This window comes from Lissotriton vulgaris, unplaced genomic scaffold, assembly GCF_964263255.1.
Source record: "Lissotriton vulgaris unplaced genomic scaffold, aLisVul1.2 SCAFFOLD_784, whole genome shotgun sequence".
NCBI lineage: Eukaryota > Metazoa > Chordata > Amphibia > Caudata > Salamandridae > Lissotriton > Lissotriton vulgaris.
In genome coordinates this window covers 765,740-790,603 of record NW_028244872.1, presented here as the reverse complement: position 1 = coordinate 790,603, position 24,864 = coordinate 765,740, and the positions used below count along the sequence as shown (strand labels likewise).

General features: G+C 48.2%; 1 protein-coding gene across 1 annotated transcript in view; it reads right to left on the bottom strand.

Moving 5' to 3' along the window:
* LOC147666700 (uncharacterized) overlaps positions 1–24,864 on the bottom strand; it is a 173,230-nt gene that overhangs the window by 56,130 nt on the left and 92,236 nt on the right. The window contains exons 3-4 of the mRNA XM_086948956.1: positions 9,162–9,410; positions 2,201–2,293 (exon numbers count right to left, since the gene is read on the bottom strand). Coding sequence (XP_086805082.1) covers positions 2,201–2,293; positions 9,162–9,410 — 342 coding nt within the window. The remainder of the gene's footprint in view (positions 1–2,200; positions 2,294–9,161; positions 9,411–24,864) is intronic.

Genomic DNA, 24,864 nt, shown 5'->3' with positions numbered 1-24,864 from the left:
ACATTCTCAAACTTTAGGTGTTCCACATGCACAAGCACTAGATTCTTCCACTCCAGTATGACTGTGACCAGGTATGATTAACCAGTTATTGAACTGGTCTCATGTTCAAACACACATGTAGAACAAGATGAAGACAACACGATTATGCACAATCTTGTCATTGTGTTCCTTGTCTGAGACTGAGACATCTTGTAAAGCAGAATATTTTTCTGAAATGCCGGAATCCTTTGAAGCGTTAGTGCGGCTAATGTCTTCCTGGTACCAGGAAATGTTTTATAATGATTTATTGAAATGGATGGTGGTTAAAAAACCCTGTTTACTCTGTCTGGGTATTGCTGAGACAAAATCCTCCACACTAACCAATTATCTAGATAAGGATTTAAATGAACCCAGTGTCTCCTCAGATGTGCTGCTACCACTGCCAGGCACTTTATAAACCTCTTGGTGAAGTCGATTGAGGTACTTTGAACCGATGTTTTTTGCCACCGAGCACAAACATCAGGTACTTTCAGTGTGTTGGAGGCACTGCAACCTGGAAATCATTTAAGTCCTTAATAATTAGGTAGTCCTCTTCTTGTAACATTCAAATGGCACCTGGGAATCATCTTGAACATTGTCATCCTGACTGATTGTTGAGGGGCCTTTGGTCTAATGCGGGCCGTAATGTATTAGGAGCTTTACTTAACCTTTTTGATGCGTCAGACAGCCCCCGGCTGTCCGACGTCCCAGTAGGCGTGTGCGTCGGCCGGCCGAGGGCTATACGATCTGCGCACGCGTCAGATTCAGCTGCACCCCGGCGGAATGTCCGCTGAGGCGAAGCGGTTAAATATTCCTCCAGCACAGACTCCTCGTCTGACAAAGCTTGCGCCTTAGAGTAGTGATTTTCAGATCGACCTTGTTCTCTTCTGGAATTCAAGTCTGATCTCTTAGAATGTTTATTTTCTGTGTTTTTTGTTTTTTTATCTTCAACAGTTTTAAAGTAAACTTGGGAGTTGAAACTTCGGGTTCCCAGGTCTTTGTTCTTGGCAGGTTTCCACCCGTACATTTTAACCAGGTGTTCTTGTCGGCTAGGCGGTACCTTGCAGCTTTGGATTTTAACTGCGCGTGCAGGCAATTAGGTCGAGCAAAAAAACGCTCTCTGGGCATCTACGGTTAATTAATATCAATGGAGAAGAGCGCGTTTAACCATGGAGATGGTGGTTTACAGCCTTTAAGATGTCTCATCGTTGCATGGACTGACTGGGCGCTCACTGAGTAGCTGCGCGCTTTATACGGCTGATGATTGATATATTGTTGGGCATTGACTGGTCTCTGGTTTAATCATCTTTGGTGTATACATATCTCGTTGCACAAGTGTCAGCTTGGAATTTCTTCTCACTATTTGTCCTCCCACCTCTGTATCCCTTTATTAACTGTGCACACCTTGCTCCTAGGTCTTGTGCGCCACTTTCCTTCCCATGTATCCTAGAGGTTATCTAGACAACTATCTGGCCTGATTGGCAAAGGAAAATCACACATCTATGACTACACTGGAAGCCCTAGACGCGCTCCAGGCACATATCCTGCGGTTGAAAAGCCACCCGTTCGATGACAGGCAGAACCGTGTAACTCAACTATGCTTTTCATGTTTCCCTGTATAGAATAATATTTTTGTGATGGCGTTTTTGTATATAAAACATTGCGTGTGACCCTTTCCCTTACCCACCCTGGAGCATTGATGAATATTTCATGGATGGAAACTTCATGGGAATTCCAGTATGACTGTATTTTATGTGCATCCCTGTGAGCTATACATATGACTCGAGCAAGATAATGGACCTCTGTCTTCCTATATTCCTCTGGTGTCTTTCCATTTAGCAGTCTTAATAGATATATTTTCAGAATTGGTGTATTAATGCTTTTCCTTCTTTGCATTAAATCTTTATCCCAACCCATTATAACAGATTATCCATGGTCTACCTATGTATAGACTTCATGGGAGTTCCCAAAGTCTTTGGGTTCTCACCCCTCTCCTTTCCTCCCCTTGACCCCTTTCCCCATCCCATTGTTACACTTACTCAAGAGGAAAGGTCCACCACTAGTGGATCACGCTTTGAGATCTAGACTCTGAATATAAGCTTTCCAGTTCCCTTTCACTTTCACAAACAGGACCCTCTGTCCCAGTCACATCTTGGAGTACATTCAAACAAACAAAACTTACTGAGGATGCACTTCAGCCCAAAGGCAGCAGCGTAGACGCCTTCCACGACGAGGATCTCAATCATGAGAGGGCAGTAGATCAATGACGAAGGGTCTGCAAGAAGAAGAAGAAGGGTTTCAAATGTCTGTAGTAAATTAACACAAACCAGCTCTCACTATGTGCGCCTCAATAGCAATGCACAGACGTGGGTCCCTTGCCCACTTGGCCGCTGGAATCAAGCAATCCTGGCTGATGAGGGTTTTGAACCCGAAACCGGTCCCAGGATGCTTGTTTCCGGTCCAGGGAAGACATGGTCCAGGGAAGACCTGGCTTGGCAGTTCGAGCTGGATTGTTCTCATGAGACACAGGGTCAAGACTGATTTGCATATGGCCATGTCTGAACTGGGGTGGCTTGGTGAGCAAAATAACGATGGATTAAACCCAGATCTGTGACTGGGGGCGAGTGCTTGCAATGTTCAACACCCCATCCACCATCCCCTTTGGTTTTCCTCCCTCATTAGCAATAGCCAAGACATTCATTGGATCTGGTTTGATAGAGTGTCCAAAGCCTGCGTTGTGGTCGCCCTCCAGCTCACTCGTGTCAAAGCCTCTTGGTGTGTTCGGGGGTTTAACAGTCCCTCCTGCCTTCAGATCTACCTGCAGGTTGTGGATCTTGAATGTTTTAGATTTCACAGGTCTGTTGCTTCATCCCAACTGTGCTAATTCACATGTGGAACGTGTTATGGATGTTGCAGTTCACCGTGTGAGGACCATTATACTCACATTTTATTTTAAAGGAGCAACTAATTTTACTCTGCCAGGAACTCAAAGGACTGTAGCAGAGCTGGTTTGTAGGAATCCAAGGACAAGTTTCATGTTCCTGAAAAAACACAATTCGGTTCACTGACCCTTGTATGTCAGAAAGTCAGTAAACACTACACAAAGTGGCTGTAAAGAGTCTTTTGTGGACATCACACCAGGCTACAAATGTGTACCAACGCCCGCCGTGAATTGATTTCGTGGAAGGGCGTCTGGTGGTAAAGGATGATGCACACCACAGCAAATGCAGTAATCTGCTGCCGATATATTTTCATGCATGCATAGATAGATTATGCAGGTTTGGATGAGGGACCCTGCCCTGCTGATGCAACAAAGCATCCTTCTCAAGTTGTACGCTGAACAGAGCACAGATGCTCATGCGCAGAGGTTCCTCCGATGTTCACAAAAATGCTGGCGGTATCACATGGTAAGGGCAATACCACACTCTCCTGGCCCAATTGAAGCCACTAGGATGACTTGGGCACACTTGTTCTTGATCTTTTCCATAACCTGGGTCTGGAGAGGCAGAAAAGCATACAGGAGCTCTGTGCTTCATTCCAGTGGAAATGCAGCTCCTAGCAAGTCTCTTTGCTGAAACACCAATACACAAACATTTGACACTGCGCATTGATTGGAGACGAAATGATCTATGCAGGATTCTACTCCCGGTCAAAAGATTCCCTGCACCACCTTGGAAGATAGGCGCTATTCGTGACCCACTGTACGTGAAGCTGGTCTGCCCTGGCATTCGAGGATCCCGCAGGTGGTTCATGATCAGGAAAATGTCGCCTCTCCAGCCAACTCCAGAGATGCAGAGCATTCTTACACAAAACCAGGACGTCTGTTGCAGCTCCACATAGGAGTGATTGGTATTATCCATGTAAAACTTCACTAGCCTCTGTTTGAGGGACAGCAGGAAAGCCTTCTTTGCCTAGATATCCAACACATCGATCTGGAGGCGGGCTTCTGCCTGAGACCAGAGTCCTCTGATTTCTTCTTCCGTTAGATGAGCACTCTAACCCAGCAGAGAAGCATCCACCACCACGGTCAGCTCTGGACATGGAAGGGAGAGGGGTCTGCCTCTGGTCAAATTGGCGTTGAGCAGCCACTACTGCATACCGTGTGTAATCGATTGCCATGCAATAGGTTTCCTTGGTGTTTGAAATTTCAAGTTCCATTGCAGAGCTCGCATATTCCACCTGGCATAGTGTACAAGAAAGAGACAAACAGGTACATGCATCAATATTGCTTTTTGCGATTCCTTAATTGCGAAAAATAAGGAATCGCAATGAAGGAATTGCAAAATGTAATGCATCAAGAAATCGCTAAATAAATTGTGATTTAATATTCCTTAATTGCGGCTCGCAAATTGCGAGTCGCAATTAAGGAATAAATCCCCATTCATTCGTTTGGCCTTAGCGGCCCATAGGAATAAATGGGAAGACATTCTCAATTTGCTATTAGCAATTAGCGAATCGCAAATTGAGAATGCGATTTCAAGGGTCCAGGGGTGAGGACACCCTGTTGCACCCCTGAAATCAATATGTGCACATATGTTGTGCACACACATGTCCTTAGCAAATATTTGCGAATTCTCAAATTGCAAGGGCCTTCACCCTTCATGCATTCCAAAAGCAGATTTTGCGATCGCAAACGGCCGATTTCTGCGATTCGCACCGTTTGCGATCGCAAAATCCTTTGATGCATGTGCGTGTAAGAGGATAAGAAGCCTCAGAGATGTTCTTAATGAGATCCAGGCCACCTGACATTAGGATAATATTCCAAATGTCCTGGACTCAGTGCAATGGAATGAAGGCCCTGAACAGTTCCATATCCAGGGTCATTCCAATGGAGGAATGTACCTGTGAAGGTAGACTTTGGCTTGTTGAGCGTGAACCCTAACAATGTCAGAAGGCTCCCTGTCATGTGAGGTCATCTACGGCAGACTGTGGAGAGACCACCTCCAATAGCCAGCCAAAGATGGGCAGCGACAAGCAGCAACACTTTCGTGAGCACCTGGCAAGCACCGTTATGGCCGAAGGGGAGTTGGCAAACTAAAATTGTTCCTATCCTGGTGTGAACCACAGGTAATGTTTGTGGGACTGCTGGCTGGGTACATGAGAATATGTGTACTGCTGGTCCAAGGACACCGCCCAGTCGCTTGGGTCCAGAGCAGACAGAATCTGGGTCAGCGTGAAAAGTCAGAATTTGGCCTTCTACAGAAAGGCATCTGGAGGATAAAGGTCTAAGATGGGCAAAAAGGCCCCCATCCGCCTCAGCATGAGGAACTAGCAGAGTAGCAATTCCTGCCTATTTCCGAGTCCAGAATTTCTTAGTGGCTCCTTCAGAAAGTAAAACTTGTACCTCTTGTAAAAGAATGGACAGGGGTTGTGATGTGGGGGGAATATTTTGGCGGAGTAGGAAGAGAGGGTAGGGCATAGCCATGCTGAACGATTTAAAAGACCTATCGGTTAGATGTGATGGATTGCCACACCAGGAAACCGTGCTGGAACCCGTCAACCACAAAAATGTACATGCTTAGTGCATGTGTAATGCTCTTTATGCAGCCTTGCCCTAACTAGCCCTGCCTATACACAACTGCTTGACATCCTGCTAATCTTGCATACTGCCATTCAATATGATCCAGTTATATAATAAATTGAATACCTGCCTCCTGCCACAGACCCCCACTGCCTCTTCCCTCCCTGTCCCTACTCAAAGTCATGTTCTCAAATAGACCCGGCACAGTGCCGACAGCGGCTCTACAAGAGCTCCTGGTCAGTGCATAGGATATCCCTGTGAGCCGGTTATAGTTATACCGTGAACATAAAATGTAAGAATCACTTTTACATCAGTATAATTTAGTGTATTCTTTTTATACAAAACAAACTTAATCTACACAAAAATATGAAATTCTAAATTTATACTTATATTTTTTCATTTATATTTTTGGCAAAACGTTAAAAATGAATATAACTTGTGCACTTCCATACACAGTGTATTAAACGCTTTAGCCAAACTAAATTAACTATAACTCACCTCTCTACCATGCACAGTGCTCTTACAAATAAGTTGATTTGCAAGGTCATAAGCGTTGTTGTAAATAATATCCATTACCATTTCAATCTTTATTTCGATCTATAGATCATCAAAGATATACAATCAGCAAATAATATCATTTTAGATGATATCGTTGATATAATATGAAAGGGTATAAGCAGTGCACGAAGAAAGCGCAAGTTATAGTTATAGCGCAGAGTGGCATGGCCTGCAGTGGAGTGTGCAGTGTGTTTGATAGTTTAAACAGACATAGGGCCAGATGTAGGTGGCTAAACACCGGTCGGTAACTCCGAAATAAGTTCCATTTCAGCATTACCGACAGGTATTCATCCATGTGCGATGTAGGGGACTTTAAACCTACATGCAAAATAAGGAATCGCTAAATAGCGATTCCTTATTTTGCTCTTGCATTTAAGGAATCGAAATACTGATTCCTTAAATGCAATGTACGTAGCACTAAAAACGGTGCACTTCAGCCTTAAGGAATCGCTATTTAGCACCAACTTCAATTTGGTGGTAATTAGCGATTTCCTTACAAAAAGCACTTTTTTGCTTTTTTTAATGTGGCACACGTGCACATTTCAGGGGTGCAACAGGGTGTCCTTTGGAATATCCTCCCCCCAATACCGAATCGTTAATAGTGAATCTCTTCCTCCTAGCCCATAGGAATGAATGGCTAGGTATTCCTTAATAACGAATCGGAATTACCGATTACCGATTAAGGAAGGTTAAGGAATCGTTAATATGTTAGCAGTTCCTACCAACATTCTATTTAGCGAGTCCTTAATAGCGATTCGGTAATAATCGCTATTAAGAACTCACTAAATGGAAGTTACCTACATCTGGCCCATAGTGTAAAAATGTGTGAATGAATGTAGAGGTAATGTGAGCCGTGGTTTTGTCCACACCCTCAGCTGCCAGGGGAGATGGTGGCTGGAACCACCACACTGTCCCACCTCCTTCAGGTGTGCAGATCCCCATGAGAAGCAGGAGCAGGCAGGTAAAATGCTAGACTATTGTTAGAGCAGATGCATGACTAATAAATATTGACTGTTTAACCCCTTCACTGCGGCGGCTATTCCGCCGCAGTGCTAAGGGGGCGGGGCAGAAATGCGGCGGGCGCATGCTGGTGACAGAACCGCTCCGTCACCAGTGTCGGTTGCGCTGTGCTTATGACGGAGCGGTTCCGTCATGGCCCGCCCGCTCAATAGAACGCTCAGCGCAGGCGTGGCATTCGCGCCGCGCAGGAGCGTCGGCGGGCCATGACGGAACCGCTCCGTCATCAGCACAGCGCCACCGCAGCTGATGACGGAGCGGTTCCGTCATCAGCAGGGGAGGGGTTAATGGCATGAATGACTTGCAACGAAAACAGGTTTGCAGCACTTTACAGAACTGTGCTTTCCTAGCTCGGACAAAGTAGGCCCTGACTATCTTGAATCCTAAACCTTGAACAGGTTTTCATTTCTCACAGACTTCACAGGCAGCAAAAGCTTGGTAACCCTGTGTGCCCTCTAAGGATGGAAATGCTGTTCTTTCTGAGTGAAGAGTATCTTTTCCCTCTCAAATGCTGGTCTTTCCTCCGTTCTTCCTGCCTGGCCTCTGTGGGCCTATTCATTTCATAAGTGTGTCATGGTCTAATTTGTAACTAGATTCTTACTGTCACATCCGACAAGGTTAGGACAAAAAGGGACTAATTATCATTCATTTAGTGAATGATGTTAGGGTGGTGCTAGGAAACGTTGCATTCAATTCTGTGTTATTTTGCTGAGCACAGGTAACATTTTGCTCCCCTCAAGCAGACTGTCAGGTTTTCACTGTGTATTTTCCTATATAAGAGGCCTCATTTTAGAGTGCTGCTTTCCTGATTCTTAGAGAGCAGGCTCACGCCGATTTATTGCAACCTCTGGTCCTTGCAGATCCTCCATGAGAGAGAGACCTCAAGTCCCATGCTGCATTTATTGGCTTAATGCCAGCTCTTAACTAGTGCTACCCACTGATTTCTGCAATTTTACTGAGCATTATGCAAATTCCCTGTTCATGATTTGTTAGGCATTTTACCCGATTTAAAACTAACTAGATTTTGCCTTTCTGAATCAACTTAAATCTTTTATTAACCCTTCATGGTTTCTGTTTTATACTGGTCTCTAGAAGGCTTGTTTTATTGATTAGGTCACCTGATTTGCGGACTGAAATCGAATTTACTTATGATCACATTTCCTCATGTGTTCTTGAGGACAGCACAGCACCTTATCCTGTGTAAGTGCTTTGTCTTTAGATTCCAATGGGAATTAGAAATCCCCACTAGTTACACTGCTGTATTCTGGGTCATCCTGTGAGATTTGAAGTCAATCTTACTGTGGAGCCCCCTCCCTTGGTGGGACAAAGCTAGCCTATCGTGCCCCTCTACAGCACCCGATCTAAGGTAAACAAGGGACACCCTACTCACAAGGAAACAGGGTACATAATCTATAACCAAAAACAATGGCTCCTGTGGAAAGAATTTAAACAATACACAATATTAACCGCTTTTTTGCGGCCGGAATTCCCCTGCGGTGCTGAGAAATTTGACGCGTGCGAGGTTCTGATGGCCCCTGGCCGTCCTCCCCACAGGCCCACCGTGGCGTTGGACAGCCGGGGGTCATCCGACGCAGGCAAGGTTTTTTTTTCTATGCCACAAAATGTCACACACTGCTTTATAAGTTCCATGTTCACTTGGGGACACTGTGCACCTATTTTGAATACAACAGTGAAGATGTATGTATATAAACATTCTATACTTCCCAGTAATTATGTTGTATATGGTCTCACTTCTCTTTTGAGATCCTCCCTACCCCTATTTATAGCCATTGTGCTTCCTAATATTGTGTATTGTTTACCATTTTTTCCACAGGAACCATTGTTTCTGGTTATACATCTCCAGCACCAGCATATTGCACGTGGATACCTAGGCTTTGTTAATATCGGTCATCACAGAGCTGTCGCCTATGCAGCACCAAGCCTAGACCACAAAGAATTAAAGCTAAGAATACATTCTAAAATAACAGGCTGAAAGATCACATGACATTAATATCATCATCAGAAACATTGACCAGTTGCACCTCACCGGGAGAGGCCAGATTGATGGTGGCGTTCCGCTGTCCCAACACGCCACACAATACGCTGCATTGGTAACAGCCACAGGCCACACCTCGGGGTATGCTCAGTGTGTGACTGTCAGTTAGCAGATGGGATTCTGGCAAACTAGATCCATCTTTGGTCCAAGCAATAGCATCACCACTGCCGGTGGAGTTGCAATAGAGAAGAACGCCATTCTCTGAGGGAAGGCGCTCAATGGAGACATTGCAGACAGGATCTGAAAACAAACAATGAAATGGATTGATAAATGGGTATCCATAGTAAACTACTCCGGTATTTATTTATTTTCAAAGTTTTATATAGCGCGAACAAGATCTTTGCAGATATCAGAGCGCTTTACAAAGACATGGGGTGATAGCATAATAGTAGGTAATAGTTGAGGTAGTTAGGTACGATATGCATAGTTACATAGGTAGGTCAAAATACAAGAGGTAGGTCATAGTTGAGGTAGTGTAGGTACAAGGTGCATAGTCAAACAGGTACGCCAATAATATGAAAGTACAAAAAGAGGGAGCATATACTTGTTTAAGCGCGCGTAAACTACTTTTGTAAATAGCATAGAGGTAGGCATAGTTGAGGTAGGAGAGTACAGGGTGCATAGTCACGCAGGAGAATCAGCAATACAACAGTAGGTAATATTTGAGGTGGTGTAGGTACAGGGTGCAAAGTCAGATAGGTACGTCAATAATATAAAATAAGATATACAGAGAGGGAACGTATACAATCAAGTGAGTCGATAATACAAGTAATACAAATAGACCAAGGGGTCAGGTAGGTAGTACAGCGCAGAGTCCTGGGAAATACAGAATAATAGTTCATGTGTATTTAATGCTATACTTCAGTTATTAAAAAAAACGTTTTCCTACTGATACATTTCCAATACAAGTTTAAAATAGATAATCCAGACCCATAAAAGTCTAGGTTTCAACCCACTTCGCTCAATCTTACCTATTCTAAATTGGTAGCAGAGCGACATAAGATAATAAAAATAACAACAAAATTCCACTACCTGAACACTATTGTACTGCAACATTGTATCCAAATTTGAAGGGTGATCAATCTACTTATTCTTTTTTTGTATGATGTGGACATGATCTCAAGGGATGTTGCATTACTTTACATAAAACTTGTGAGGAAAGGATAAGCATTTGTACATAAAGAAATTTAGATCACATTAGTAGCATAAAATATATATAAATAATGGAGGAAAAAATAACAGGAGGGAATACTTCAAGTTCCAGCATGCCTTGCTACTGAAAGCACTGGAGCCCGCCCACCAGGGGGCAGGTAATGGCCATTTAAAGATGGAGACTTGACGCTCTCGTGAATCTGCCGAAAACCTGCTTTGCCAGCCCGTGACCAAGGTGAAGGTGCACTGAAATGCATAGGGCTTTTTCAAACAGATTTGAAAGGGATTGCCAGTTTGTGCTTTATTAAAGGACTCCGTTACAAATGATGGGGTCCTGCTTGTTTCATTGAGCGCGTCTCCAAAGCAAAGGGATTAACAGTTGGAGGAGAATATTATATATATATATATATATATATCTATACTACTATTATAAAGTAGGGTGGAGAGAGAGAGAGAGAGTGGAGAGAGACAGTGGCGAGAGAGAGAGAGCGGAGAGAGTGGAGAGAGAGTGGAGAGAGAGTGGAGAGAGAGTTGAGAGAGAGAGTGGAGAGAGAGAGTGGAGAGAGAGAGTGGAGAGAGAGAGTGGAGAGAGAGAGTGGAGAGAGAGAGTGGAGAGAGAGAGTGGAGAGAGCGGAGAGAGAGCGGAGAGAGTGGAGAGAGAGAGTTGAGAGAGAGTGGAGAGACAGTGGAGAGAGAGAGTGGAGAGAGTTGAGAGAGAGTTGAGAGAGAGAGAGAGAGAGAGAGGAGAGAAAGTGGAGAGACAGTGGAGAGAGAGAGTGGAGAGAGTTGAGAGAGAGTGGAGAGAGAGAGTTGAGAGAGAGAGTACAGAGAGAGTACAGAGAGAGTGGAGAGAGAGAGTGGAGAGAGAGTGGAGAGAGAGAGAGTGGAGAGAGAGTGGAGAAAGAGTGAGTGGAGAGAGAGAGAGTGGAGAGAGACAGTGGAGAGAGAGTGGAGAGAGAGAGTGGAGAGAGAGAGAGTGGAGAGAGAGAGAGTGGAGAGAGAGAGTGGAGAGAGAGAGTGGAGAGAGAGAGTGGAGAGAGAGAGTGGAGAGAGAGAGTGGAGAGAGAGAGTGGAGAGAGAGAGTGGAGAGACAGTGGAGAGAGAGAGAGTGGAGAGAGACAGTGGAGAGAGAGTGGAGAGAGAGAGAGAGAGTGGAGAGAGAGAGTGGAGAGAGAGTGGAGAGAGTTGAGAGACAGTGGAGAGAGAGTTGAGAGACAGTGGAGAGAGAGAGAGTGGAGAGAGAGTGGAGAGAGAGTGGAGAGAGAGAGTGGAGAGACAGTGGAGAGACAGTGGAGAGAGAGTGGAGAGACAGTGGAGAGAGTGGAGAGAGAGAGAGTGGAGAGAGACAGTGGAGAGAGACAGTGGAGAGAGACAGTGGAGAGAGAGAGTGGAGAGAGAGAGTGGAGAGAGAGACAGTGGAGAGAGACAGTGGAGAGAGACAGTGGAGAGAGAGAGTGGAGAGAGAGAGTGGAGAGAGAGAGTGGAGAGAGAGAGTGGAGAGAGAGAGGAGAGAGAGTGGAGAGAGAGTGGAGAGAGAGTGGAGAGAGAGTGGAGAGACAGTGGAGAGAGAGTGGAGAGACAGTGGAGAGACAGTGGAGAGACAGTGGAGAGAGAGAGAGTGGAGAGAGTTGAGGTAGAGAGAGTGGAGAGAGAGAGAGTGGAGAGAGACAGTGGAGAGACAGTGGAGAGAGAGTGGAGAGAGAGAGTGGAGAGATAGAGTGGAGAGAGAGAGTGGAGAGAGAGAGTGGAGAGAGAGAGTGGAGAGAGAGAGTGGAGAGAGAGAGTGGAGAGAGAGTGGAGAGAGAGAGTGGAGAGAGTGGAGAGAGAGTGGAGAGAGAGAGAGTGGAGAGAGAGAGTGGAGAGAGAGAGTGGAGAGAGAGAGTGGAGAGAGAGAGAGTGGAGAGAGAGAGAGTGGAGAGAGAGAGAGTGGAGAGAGAGACAGTGGAGAGAGAGACAGTGGAGAGAGACAGTGGAGAGAGAGTGGAGAGAGAGTGGAGATGAGAGTGGAGAGGAGAGAGAGAGAGAGTAGAGAGAGACAGTGGAGAGAGACAGTGGAGAGAGACAGTGGAGAGAGACAGTGGAGAGAGACAGTGGCGAGAGAGAGAGCGCGGAGCGAGTGGAGAGAGAGTTGAGAGAGAGTGGAGAGAGAGTGGAGAGAGAGTGGAGAGAGAGTGGAGAGAGAGTGGAGAGAGGCAGTGGAGAGAGAGAGTAGAGAGAAAGAGAGAGAGAGACAGTGGAGAGAGAGAGAGAGTGGAGGGAGAGAGTGGAGGGAGAGTCCGGAGGGAGAGAGTCCGGAGGGAGAGAGAGAGAGTGGAGAGACAGTGGAGAGAGAGAGAGAGTGGAGAGAGTAGAGAGAGACAGTGGAGAGAGAGTAGAGAGAGAGAGAGAGAGAGAGACAGTGGAGAGAGAGAGAGAGGAGGGGGAGAGTCCGGAGGGAGAGAGTCCGGAGGGAGAATGAGAGGAGAGACGGTGGAGAGAGAGAGTGGAGTGAGAGTGGAGAGACAAAGTGGAGAGAGACACTAAAGAGAGAGATAGTGGAGATAGGGTGGAGAGAGAGAGAGAGTGGAGGGTGACAGTGGATATAGAGAGTGGAGAGACAGTGGAGAGTGGAGAGAGAAACAGTGGAGAGAGTGGAGTCTGGAGAGAGAGATAGTGGAGAGACAGACAGTGGAGAGAGACAGTCGAGAGATTGGAGAGGTTGGAGAGAGAGAGAGAGTGGACAGAGATAGTGAGAGTGGAGAGAGACAGACTGGAGAGAGAGAGGAGAGCTTGGAGAGAGAGTGGAGAGGTTCGAGAGAGAGATTGGAGAGGAAGACACAGTGTAGAGAGAGTGGAGAGACAGAGAGGAGAGACAGAGTGGAGAGACAGAGTGGAGAGACAGAGTGGAGAGACAGAGTGGAGAGACAGAGTGGAGAGACAGAGTGGAGTGGAGAGACAGAGTGGAGAGAGAGACAGAGTGGAGAGAGAGACAGAGTGGAGAGAGAGACAGTGGAGATAGAGTGGACAGAGTAGAGAGAGAGTGGAGAGAGAGAGGAGAGAGAGCAGGGAGACTGACTGACTCAGAGACTGAATACTGACTGACTGAGAGAGAGAGAGAGACTGACTGACAGAGACTGCCTGACTGACTACGGTAGAGATATACTGACTGAGAGAGAGAGAGACTGAGAGAGAGACTGAGAGAGACTGACAGAGAGAGACTGACAGAGAGAGAGACTGACAGAGAGCGAGAGATAGAGACTGACTGAGAGAGACTGACTGAGAGAGACAGACTGACTGAGAGAGAGACTGACAGAGAGAGAGAGAGACTGACAGAGAGAGACTGACAGAGAGAGAGAGAGACTGGCAGAGAGAGAGAGACTGACAGAGAGAGAGAGAGAGACTGACAGAGAGAGACTGACAGAGACTGACTGAGAGAGAGACTGACAGAGAGACTGACTGAGAGAGAGAGAGAGAGACTGACAGAGAGAGAGATGGAGACTGACAGAGAGAGACTGACAGAGAGAGACTGACAGAGAGAGACTGACAGAGAGAGACGGACAGAGAGACGGACAGAGACGGACAGAGAGACGGTCAGAGAGACGGAAAGAGAGATGGACAGAGAGGAAGGAACTGACAGTGAGACTGACTGACAGAGAGAGACAGAGAGAGAGATGGAGACTGACAGAGAGACTGACAGAGAGACTGAGAGAGAGAGAGACTGACAGAGAGACTGACACAGAGACTGACACAGAGAGAGACTGACACAGAGAGAGACTGACACAGAGAGAGACTGACACAGAGAGAGACTGACAGAGAGAGAGACTGACAGAGAGAGAGACTGACAGAGGGGGACTGACAGAGAGGGGGACTGAAAGAAAGGGGGACTGAAAGAAAGGGGGACTGACAGAGAGGGGGACTGACAGAGAGGGGGACTGACAGAGAGGGGGACTGACAGAGAGGGGGACTGACAGAGAGGGGGACTGACAGAGAGGGGGACTGACAGAGAGGGGGACTGACAGAGAGGGGGACTGAGAGAGAGAGAGAGACTGACAGAGAGAGAGAATGACAGAGAGAGAGAGACTGACAGAGAGAGAGACTGACAGAGACTGACAGAGAGAGAGAGACTGACAGAGAGAGAGACTGACAGAGAGACTGATAGAGAGATGGAGACTGACTGAGAGAGACTGACAGAGAGAGACTGACAGAGAGAGAGACTGACAGAGAGACTGACTGACAGAGAGACTGACTGACAGAGACTGACTGACAGAGAGACTGACTGACAGAGAGACTGACTGACAGAGAGACTGACTGACAGAGAGACTGACTGACAGAGAGACTGACTGACAGAGAGACTGACTGACAGAGAGAGACTGACAGAGAGAGAGACTGACAGAGACTGACAGAGAGAAAGACTGACAGAGAGAGAGACTGACAGAGAGACTGATAGAGAGATGGAGACTGACAGAGAGGGGGGCTGACAGAGAGGGGGACTGACAGAGAGGGGGACTGACAGAGAGGGGGACTGACAGAGAGGGGGACTGACAGAGAGGGGGACTGACAGAGAGGGGGACTGACAGAGAGAGAGAGAGACTGACAGAGAGAGAGAGAGACTGACAGAGAGAGAGACTGACAGAGAGAGAGACTGACAGAGAGAGAGACTGACTGACAGAGAGACTGACTGACAGAGAGACTGACTGACAGAGAGACTGACTGACAGGGGGACTGACTGACAGAGAGGGGGACTGACAGAGAGGGGGGCTGACAGAGAGGGGGGCTGACAGAGAGGGGGGCTGACAGAGAGGGGGGCTGACAGAGAGGGGGACTGACAGAGAGGGGGACTGACAGAGAGGGGGACTGACAGAGAGGGGGACTGACAGAGAGGGGGACTGACAGAGAGGGGGACTGACAGAGAGGGGGACTGACAGAGAGGGGGACTGACAGAGAGGGGGACTGAGAGAGAGAGAGAGACTGACAGAGAGAGAGAATGACAGAGAGAGAGAGAGACTGACAGAGAGAGAGAGAGACTGAGAGAGAGACTGACAGAGAGAGAGAGACTGACAGAGAGAGACGGACAGAGAGAGACGGACAGAGAGACGGACAGAGAGACGGACAGAGAGACGGACAGAGAGACGGACAGAGAGACGGACAGAGAGGAAGGAACTGACAGTGAGACTGACTGACAGAGAGAGACAGAGAGAGAGATGGAGACTGACAGAGAGAGAGACTGACAGAGAGAGAGAGAGAGACTGAGAGAGAGAGAGAGAGACTGACAGAGAGAGAGAGACAGAGAGAGAGAGAGAGACTGAGAGAGAGAGAGACTGACAGAGAGACTGACAGAGAGAGACTGACAGAGCGAGACTGACAGAGAGAGACTGACAGAGAGAGACTGACAGAGAGAGACTGACAGAGAGAGACTGACAGAGAGAGACTGACAGAGAGAGACTGACAGAGAGAGACTCAGAGAGAGACTGAGAGAGAGAGAGACTGACAGAGAGAGAGAGACTGACAGAGAGACTGACTGAGAGAGAGAGAGAGACTGACAGAGAGACTGACTGAGAGAGAGATGGAGACTGACAGAGAGAGACTGACAGAGAGACTGACAGAGAGACTGACAGAGAGAGAGAGACTGACAGAGAGACTGACTGAGAGAGAGAGAGAGACTGACAGAGAGACTGACTGAGAGAGAGATGGAGACTGACAGAGAGAGACTGACAGAGAGACTGACAGAGAGACTGACAGAGAGACTGACAGAGAGAGAGTCTGACTGATGGAGAGATGGAGACTGACAGCGAGAGATGGAGACTGACAGAGAGAGAGAGACTGACAGAGAGAGATGGAGACTGACAGAGAGAGATGGAGACTGACAGAGAGAGATGGAGACTGACAGAGAGAGATGGAGACTGACAGAGAGAGATGGAGACTGACAGAGAGAGATGGAGACTGACAGAGAGAGATGGAGACTGACAGAGAGAGATGGAGACTGACAGAGAGACTGACAGAGAGACTGACAGAGAGACTGACAGAGAGACTGACAGAGAGACTGACAGAGAGACTGACAGAGAGAGAGTCTGACTGATGGAGAGATGGAGACTGACAGAGAGAGATGGAGACTGACAGAGAGAGAGAGACTGACAGAGAGAGATGGAGACTGACAGAGAGAGATGGAGACTGACAGAGAGAGATGGAGACTGACAGAGAGAGATGGAGACTGACAGAGAGAGATGGAGACTGACAGAGAGAGATGGAGACTGACAGAGAGAGACTGACAGAGAGAGACTGATAGAGAGAGACTGATAGAGAGAGACTGACAGAGAGAGACTGACAGAGAGAGAGACTGACACAGAGAGAGACTGACAGAGAGAGAGACTGACAGAGAGAGAGAGAGAGACTGACAGAGAGAGAGACTGACAGAGAGAGAGATTGACACAGAGAGAGATTGACACAGAGAGAGATTGACAGAGAGAGAGAGAGAGAGAGAGACTGACACAGAGAGAGAGAGACTGACAGAGAGAGAGATGGAGACTGACTGAGAGAGACTGACTGACAGAGAGACTGACAGAGAGAAACTGACAGAGAGAGATGGAGACTGACAGAGAGAGATGGAGACTGACAGAGAGAGATGGATACTGACAGAGAGAGATGGAGACTGACAGAGAGAGATGGAGACTGACAGAGAGAGACTGACAGAGAGAGACTGACAGAGAGAGACTGACAGAGAGAGACTGACAGAGAGACTGACAGAGAGACTGACAGAGAGACTGACAGAGAGACTGACAGAGAGACTGACAGAGAGACTGACAGAGAGAGAGTCTGACTGATGGAGAGATGGAGACTGACAGAGAGAGATGGAGACTGACAGAGAGAGAGAGACTGACAGAGAGAGATGGAGACTGACAGAGAGAGATGGAGACTGACAGAGAGAGACTGACAGAGAGAGACTGACAGAGATAGACTGACTGAGAGACTGACAGAGATAGACTGACTGAGAGACTGACAGAGAGAGACTGACAGAGAGAGAGAGAGACTGACAGAGAGAGATGGAGACTGACTGAGAGAGACTGACTGACAGAGAGACTGACAGAGAGAGACTGACAGAGAGAGACTGACAGAGAGACTGACACAGAGACTGACACAGAGACTGACACAGAGAGAGACTGACACAGAGAGAGACTGACACAGAGAGAGACTGACAATGAGAGAGACTGACACAGAGAGAGACTGACACAGAGAGAGACTGACACAGAGAGAGACTGACAGAGAGAGAGACTGACAGAGAGAGAGACTGACAGAGAGAGAGAGAGAGAGATGGAGACTGACAGAGAGAGACTGATAGAGAGAGACTGACAGAGAGAGACTGACAGAGAGAGACTGACAGAGAGAGACTGACAGAGAGAGACTGACAGAGAGAGAGAGAGACTGACAGAGAGAGAGAGAGACTGACAGAGAGAGAGAGAGACTGACAGAGAGAGAGAGAGATTGACAGAGAGAGAGACTGACAGAGAGAGAGAGAGACTGACACAGAGAGAGACTGACAGAGAGAGAGACTGACAGAGAGAGAGAGAGACTGACAGAGAGAGAGAGAGACTGACAGAGAGAGAGAGAGATTGACACAGAGAGAGAGATTGACAGAGAGAGAGAGAGAGAGACTGACAGAGAGAGAGAGAGAGAGACTGACAGAGAGAGAGATGGAGACTGACAGAGAGAGACTGACAGAGAGAGACTGACAGAGAGAGACTGACAGAGAGACTGACACAGAGAGAGACTGACACAGAGAGAGACTGACACAGAGAGAGACTGACACAGAGAGAGACTGACACAGAGAGAGACTGACACAGAGAGAGACTGACAGAGAGAGACTGACAGAGAGAGAGAGAGACTGACAGAGAGAGAGAGAGACTGACAGAGAGAGAGAGAGATTGACACAGAGAGAGAGATTGACAGAGAGAGAGAGAGAGAGACTGACACAGAGAGAGAGAGACTGACAGAGAGAGAGATGGAGACTGACTGAGAGAGACTGACTGACAGAGAGACTGACAGAGAGAGACTGACAGAGAGAGACTGACAGAGAGACTGACAGAGAGAGACTGACACAGAGAGAGACTGACACAGAGAGAGACTGACACAGAGAGAGACTGACACAGAGGGGGACTGACAGAGAGGGGGACTGACAGAGAGGGGGACTGACAGAGAGAGAGAGAGACTGACAGAGAGAGAGACTGACAGAGAGAGAGAGAGACTGACAGAGAGAGAGAGATGGAGACTGACAGAGAGAGACTGACAGACAGAGAGACTGACAGAGAGAGAGACTGACAGAGAGAGACTGACAGAGAGAGACTGACAGAGAGGGGGACTGACAGAGAGGGGGACTGACAGAGAGGGGGACTGACAGAGAGAGAGAGAGAGACTGACAGAGAGAGAGACTGACAGAGAGAGAGACTGACAGAGAGAGAGACTGACAGAGAGAGAGACTGACAGAGAGAGAGAGAGAGAGAGATGGAGACTGACAGAGAGAGACTGACAGAGAGAGAGACTGACAGAGAGAGAGACTGACAGAGAGAGAGACTGACAGAGACTGACAGAGAGAGAGACTGACAGAGAGAGAGACTGACAGAGAGAGAGACTGACAGAGAGAGAGAGAGACTGACAGAGAGAGAGAGATGGAGACTGACAGAGAGAGACTGACAGACAGAGAGACTGACAGAGAGAGAGACTGACAGAGAGAGACTGACAGAGAGAGACTGACAGAGAGAGAGACTGACAGAGAGAGAGACTGACAGAGGGGGACTGACAGAGAGGGGGACTGAAAGAAAGGGGGACTGAAAGAAAGGGGGACTGACAGAGAGGGGGACTGACAGAGAGGGGGACTGACAGAGAGGGGGACTGACAGAGAGGGGGACTGACAGAGAGGGGGACTGACAGAGAGGGGGACTGACAGAGAGGGGGACTGACAGAGAGGGGGACTGAGAGAGAGAGAGAGACTGACAGAGAGAGAGAATGACAGAGAGAGAGAGACTGACAGAGAGAGAGACTGACAGAGAGAGAGACTGACAGAGAGAGAGAGAGACTGACAGAGAGAGAGAGAGACTGACAGAGAGAGAGAGAGATTGACACAGAGAGAGAGATTGACAGAGAGAGAGAGAGAGATGGAGACTGACAGAGAGAGACTGACAGAGAGAGAGACTGACAGAGAGAGAGACTGACAGAGAGAGAGACTGACACAGAGAGAGACTGACACAGAGAGAGACTGACAGAGAGAGAGAGAGACTGACAGAGAGAGAGAGATTGACACAGAGAGAGAGATTGACAGAGAGAGAGAGAGAGACTGACACAGAGAGAGAGAGACTGACAGAGAGAGAGATGGAGAGAGACTGACTGACAGAGAGACTGACAGAGAGAGACTGACAGAGAGAGACTGACAGAGAGAGACTGACACAGAGAGAGACTGACACAGAGAGAGACTGACACAGAGAGAGACTGACACAGAGAGAGACTGACACAGAGAGAGACTGACACAGAGAGAGACTGACAGAGAGAGAGAGAGATGGAGACTGACAAAGAGAGACTGACAGAGAGAGAGACTGACCGAGAGAGAGAGAGACTGACAGAGACTGACAGAGAGACTGACAGAGAGACTGACAGAGAGACTGACAGAGAGACTGACAGAGAGAGACTGACAGAGAGAGACTGACAGAGAGAGACTGACAGAGAGAGACTGACAGAGAGACTGACAGAGAGACTGACAGAGAGAGAGTCTGACTGATGGAGAGATGGAGACTGACAGAGAGAGATGGAGACTGACAGAGAGAGAGAGACTGACAGAGAGAGATGGAGACTGACAGAGAGAGATGGAGACTGACAGAGAGAGATGGAGACTGACAGAGAGAGATGGAGACTGACAGAGAGAGATGGAGACTGACAGAGAGAGATGGAGACTGACAGAGAGAGACTGACAGAGATAGACTGACTGAGAGACTGACAGAGAGAGACTGACAGAGACTGACAGAGAGACTGACAGAGAGACTGACAGAGAGACTGACAGAGAGACTGACAGAGAGACTGACAGAGAGACTGACAGAGAGACTGACAGAGAGACTGACAGAGAGACTGACAGAGAGACTGACAGAGAGACTGACAGAGAGAGAGTCTGACTGATGGAGAGATGGAGACTGACAGAGAGAGATGGAGACTGACAGAGAGAGATGGAGACTGACAGAGAGAGACTGACAGAGAGAGAGATGGAGACTGACAGAGAGAGATTGAGACTGACAGAGAGAGACTGACAGAGAGAGACTGACAGAGAGAGACTGACAGAGAGAGACTGATAGAGAGAGACTGACAGAGAGAGACTGACAGAGAGAGACTGACAGAGAGAGACTGACAGAGAGAGACTGACAGAGAGAGACTGACAGAGAGAGAGAGAGACTGACAGAGAGAGAGAGAGATTGACACAGAGAGAGAGATTGACAGAGAGAGAGAGAGAGACTGACACAGAGAGAGAGAGACTGACAGAGAGAGAGATGGAGACTGACTGAGAGAGACTGACTGACAGAGAGACTGACAGAGAGAGACTGACAGAGAGACTGACACAGAGAGAGACTGACACAGAGAGAGACTGACACAGAGAGAGACTGACACAGAGAGAGACTGACACAGAGAGAGACTGACAGAGAGGGGGACTGACAGAGAGGGGGACTGACAGAGAGGGGGACTGACAGAGAGGGGGACCGACAGAGAGGGGGACTGACAGAGAGGGGGACTGACAGAGAGAGAGAGAGAGACTGACAGAGAGAGAGAGAGAGACTGACAGAGAGAGAGACTGACAGAGAGAGAGAGACTGACAGAGAGAGAGAGAGATGGAGACTGACAGAGAGAGACTGACAGAGAGAGACTGACAGAGAGAGACTGACAGAGAGAGACTGACAGAGAGAGACTGACAGAGAGAGACTGACAGAGAGGGGGACTGACAGAGAGGGGGACTGACAGAGAGGGGGACTGACAGAGAGGGGGACTGACAGAGAGAGAGAGACTGACAGAGAGAGAGACTGACAGAGAGAGAGACTGACAGAGAGAGAGACTGACAGAGACTGACAGAGAGAGAGACTGACAGAGAGAGAGAGAGAGAGACTGACAGAGAGAGAGACTGACAGAGAGAGAGACTGACAGAGAGAGAGAGAGATGGAGACTGACAGAGAGAGACTGACAGAGAGAGAGACTGACAGAGAGAGAGACTGACAGAGAGAGAGACTGATAGAGACTGACAGAGAGAGAGACTGACAGAGAGAGAGACTGAGAGAGAGACTGATAGAGAGATGGAGACTGACAGAGAGAGACTGACAGAGAGAGATGGAGACTGACAGAGAGAGATGGAGACTGACAGAGAGAGATGGAGACTGACAGAGAGAGAGACTGACAGAGAGAGAGACTGATTCAGAGAGAGACTGACTCAGAGAGAGACTGACAGAGAGAGATGGAGACTGACAGAGAGAGAGAGACTGACACAGAGAGAGAGAGATTGACACAGAGAGAGACTGGCAGAGAGAGAGATGGAGACTGACAGAGAGACTGACTGAGAGAGACTGACAGAGAGAGAGAGAGAGACTGACAGAGAATGAGAGAGACTGACAGAGAGAGATGGAGACTGACAGAGAGAGAGACTGACAGAGAGACTGACAGAGAGAGAGAGACTGACAGAGAGAGAGACTGACAGAGAGAGAGAGAGACTGACAGAGAGAGAGAGAGAGACTGACAGAGAGAGAGATGGAGACTGATAGAGAGAGATGGAGACTGACAGAGAGAGAGACTGACAGAGAGAGAGACTGACAGAGAGAGAGACTGACAGAGAGACTGACAGAGAGAGAGATGGAGACTGGCTGAGAGAGAGACTGACACAGAGAGAGACTGACACAGAGAGAGACTGACACAGAGAGAGACTGACACAGAGAGAGACTGACACAGAGAGAGACTGACAGAGAGAGAGATGGAGACTGACAGAGAGAGATGGAGACTGACAGAGAGACTGACAGAGAGAGAGACTGACAGAGAGAGAGACTGACAGAGAGAGAGAGACTGACAGAGAGAGAGGGACTGAGAGAGAGAGACTGACAGAGAGAGACTGACACAGAGAGAGACTGACACAGAGAGAGACTGACACAGAGAGAGACTGACACAGAGAGAGACTGACACAGAGAGAGACTGACAGAGAGAGAGAGAGATTGACACAGAGAGAGACTGACAGAGAGAGAGATGGAGACTGACTGAGAGAGACTGACAGAGAGAGAGAGAGACTGACACAGAGAGAGAGAGAGACTGACAGAGAGAGAGAGACTGACAGAGAGAGAGAGAGAGAGAGAGAGAGAGACTGACACAGAGAGAGAGAGAGACTGACACAGAGAGAGAGAGAGAGAGAGAGAGACTGACCGAGAGAGAGAGAGACTGACCGAGAGAGAGAGAGATTGAGAGAGACTGACAGAGAGACTGACAGAGACTGACAGAGAGACTGACAGAGAGAGTGACAGAGAGACTGACAGAGAGAGAGAGAGATGGAGACTGACAGAGAGAGACTGACAGAGAGAGAGACTGACAGAGAGAGCTGGAGACTGACAGAGAGAGAGACTGACAGAGAGAGAGAGAGACTGACAGAGAGAGCTGGAGACTGACAGAGAGAGAGACTGACAGAGAGAGAGAGAGACTGACAGAGAGAGAGAGACTGACAGAGAGAGATGGAGACTGACAGAGAGAGACTGACAGAGAGAGAGTCTGACAGAGAGAGAGATGGAGACTGGCTGAGAGAGACTGACAGAGAGAGACTGACAGAGAGAGAGACTGACACAGAGAGAGACTGACACAGAGAGAGACTGACACAGAGAGAGACTGACACAGAGAGAGACTGACACAGAGAGAGATGGAGACTGACAGAGAGAGATGGAGACTGACAGAGAGACTGACAGAGAGAGAGACTGACAGAGAGAGATGGAGACTGACTGAGAGAGACTGACTGAGATAGTTTGACAGAGATAGAGTCTGACTGATGGAGAGAGAGACTGACCGAGAGAGAGACTGACAGAGAGAGAGACTGGCAGAGAGAGAGATGGATACTGACAGAGAGACTGACAGAGAGACTGACAGAGACTGACAGAGAGAGAGAGAGACTGACAGAGAGAGAGAGACTGACAGAGAGAGAGAGAGACTGACAGAGAGAGAGAGAGACTGACAGAGAGAGAGAGACTGACAGAGAGACTGACTGACAGAGAGACTGACTGACAGAGAGACTGACTGACAGAGAGACTGACTGACAGAGAGACTGACTGACAGAGAGACTGACTGAGAGACTGACTGACAGAGAGACTGACAGAGAGAGAGATGGAGACTGACAGAGAGAGACTGACACAGAGAGAGACTGACACAGAGAGAGACTGACACAGAGAGAGACTGACGGAGAGAGAGACTGACACAGAGAGAGAGATGGAGACTGACAGAGAGACTGACTGAGAGAGACTGACAGAGCGAGAGACTGACACAGAGAGAGACTGACACAGAGAGAGACTGACACAGAGAGAGACTGACACAGAGAGAGAGATGGAGACTGACAGAGAGAGATGGAGACTGACAGAGAGAGAGTCTGACAGAGAGAGAGAAGGAGACTGGCTGAGAGAGACTGACAGAGACTGACAGAGAGAGACTGACAGAGACTGACAGAGAGAGACTGACAGAGAGAGAGACTGACAGAGAGAGAGACTGACAGAGAGAGAGATGGAGACTGACAGAGAGACTGACAGAGAGACTGACAGAGAGACTGACAGAGAGAGAGAGAGACTGACAGAGAGAGAGAAAGAGAGAGAGAGACTGACAGAGAGAGAGACTGACAGAGAGAGAGAGAGAGACTGACAGAGAGAGAGAGAGACTGACAGAGAGAGAGAGAGAGAGAGAGAGAGACTGACAGAGAGAGAGAGACTGACAGAGAGAGAGAGAGAGACTGACAGAGAGAGAGAGAGAGACTGACAGAGAGAGAGAGAGAGAGAGAGAGAGACTGACAGAGAGAGAGAGACTGACAGAGAGCCTGACTGACAGAGAGACTGACTGACAGAGAGACTGACTGACAGAGAGACTGACTGACAGAGAGACTGCCTGACAGAGAGGCTGACAGATAGACTGACAGAGAGAGAGATGTAGACTGACAGAGAGAGAGATGGAGACTGACAGAGAGAGACTGACACAGAGAGAGACTGACACAGAGAGAGACTGACACAGAGAGAGACTGACAGAGAGAGAGACTGACACAGAGAGAGAGATGGAGACTGACAGAGAGAGAGAGATGGAGACTGACAGAGAGACTGACTGAGAGAGACTGACAGAGAGAGAGACTGACACAGAGAGAGACTGACACAGAGAGAGACTGACACAGAGAGAGACTGACACAGAGAGAGACTGACACAGATGGAGACTGACAGAGAGAGAGACTGACAGAGAGAGAGACTGACAGAGAGAGAGACTGACAGAGAGAGAGACTGACAGAGAGAGAGACTGACAGAGAGAGAGACTGACAGAGAGAGAGACTGACAGAGAG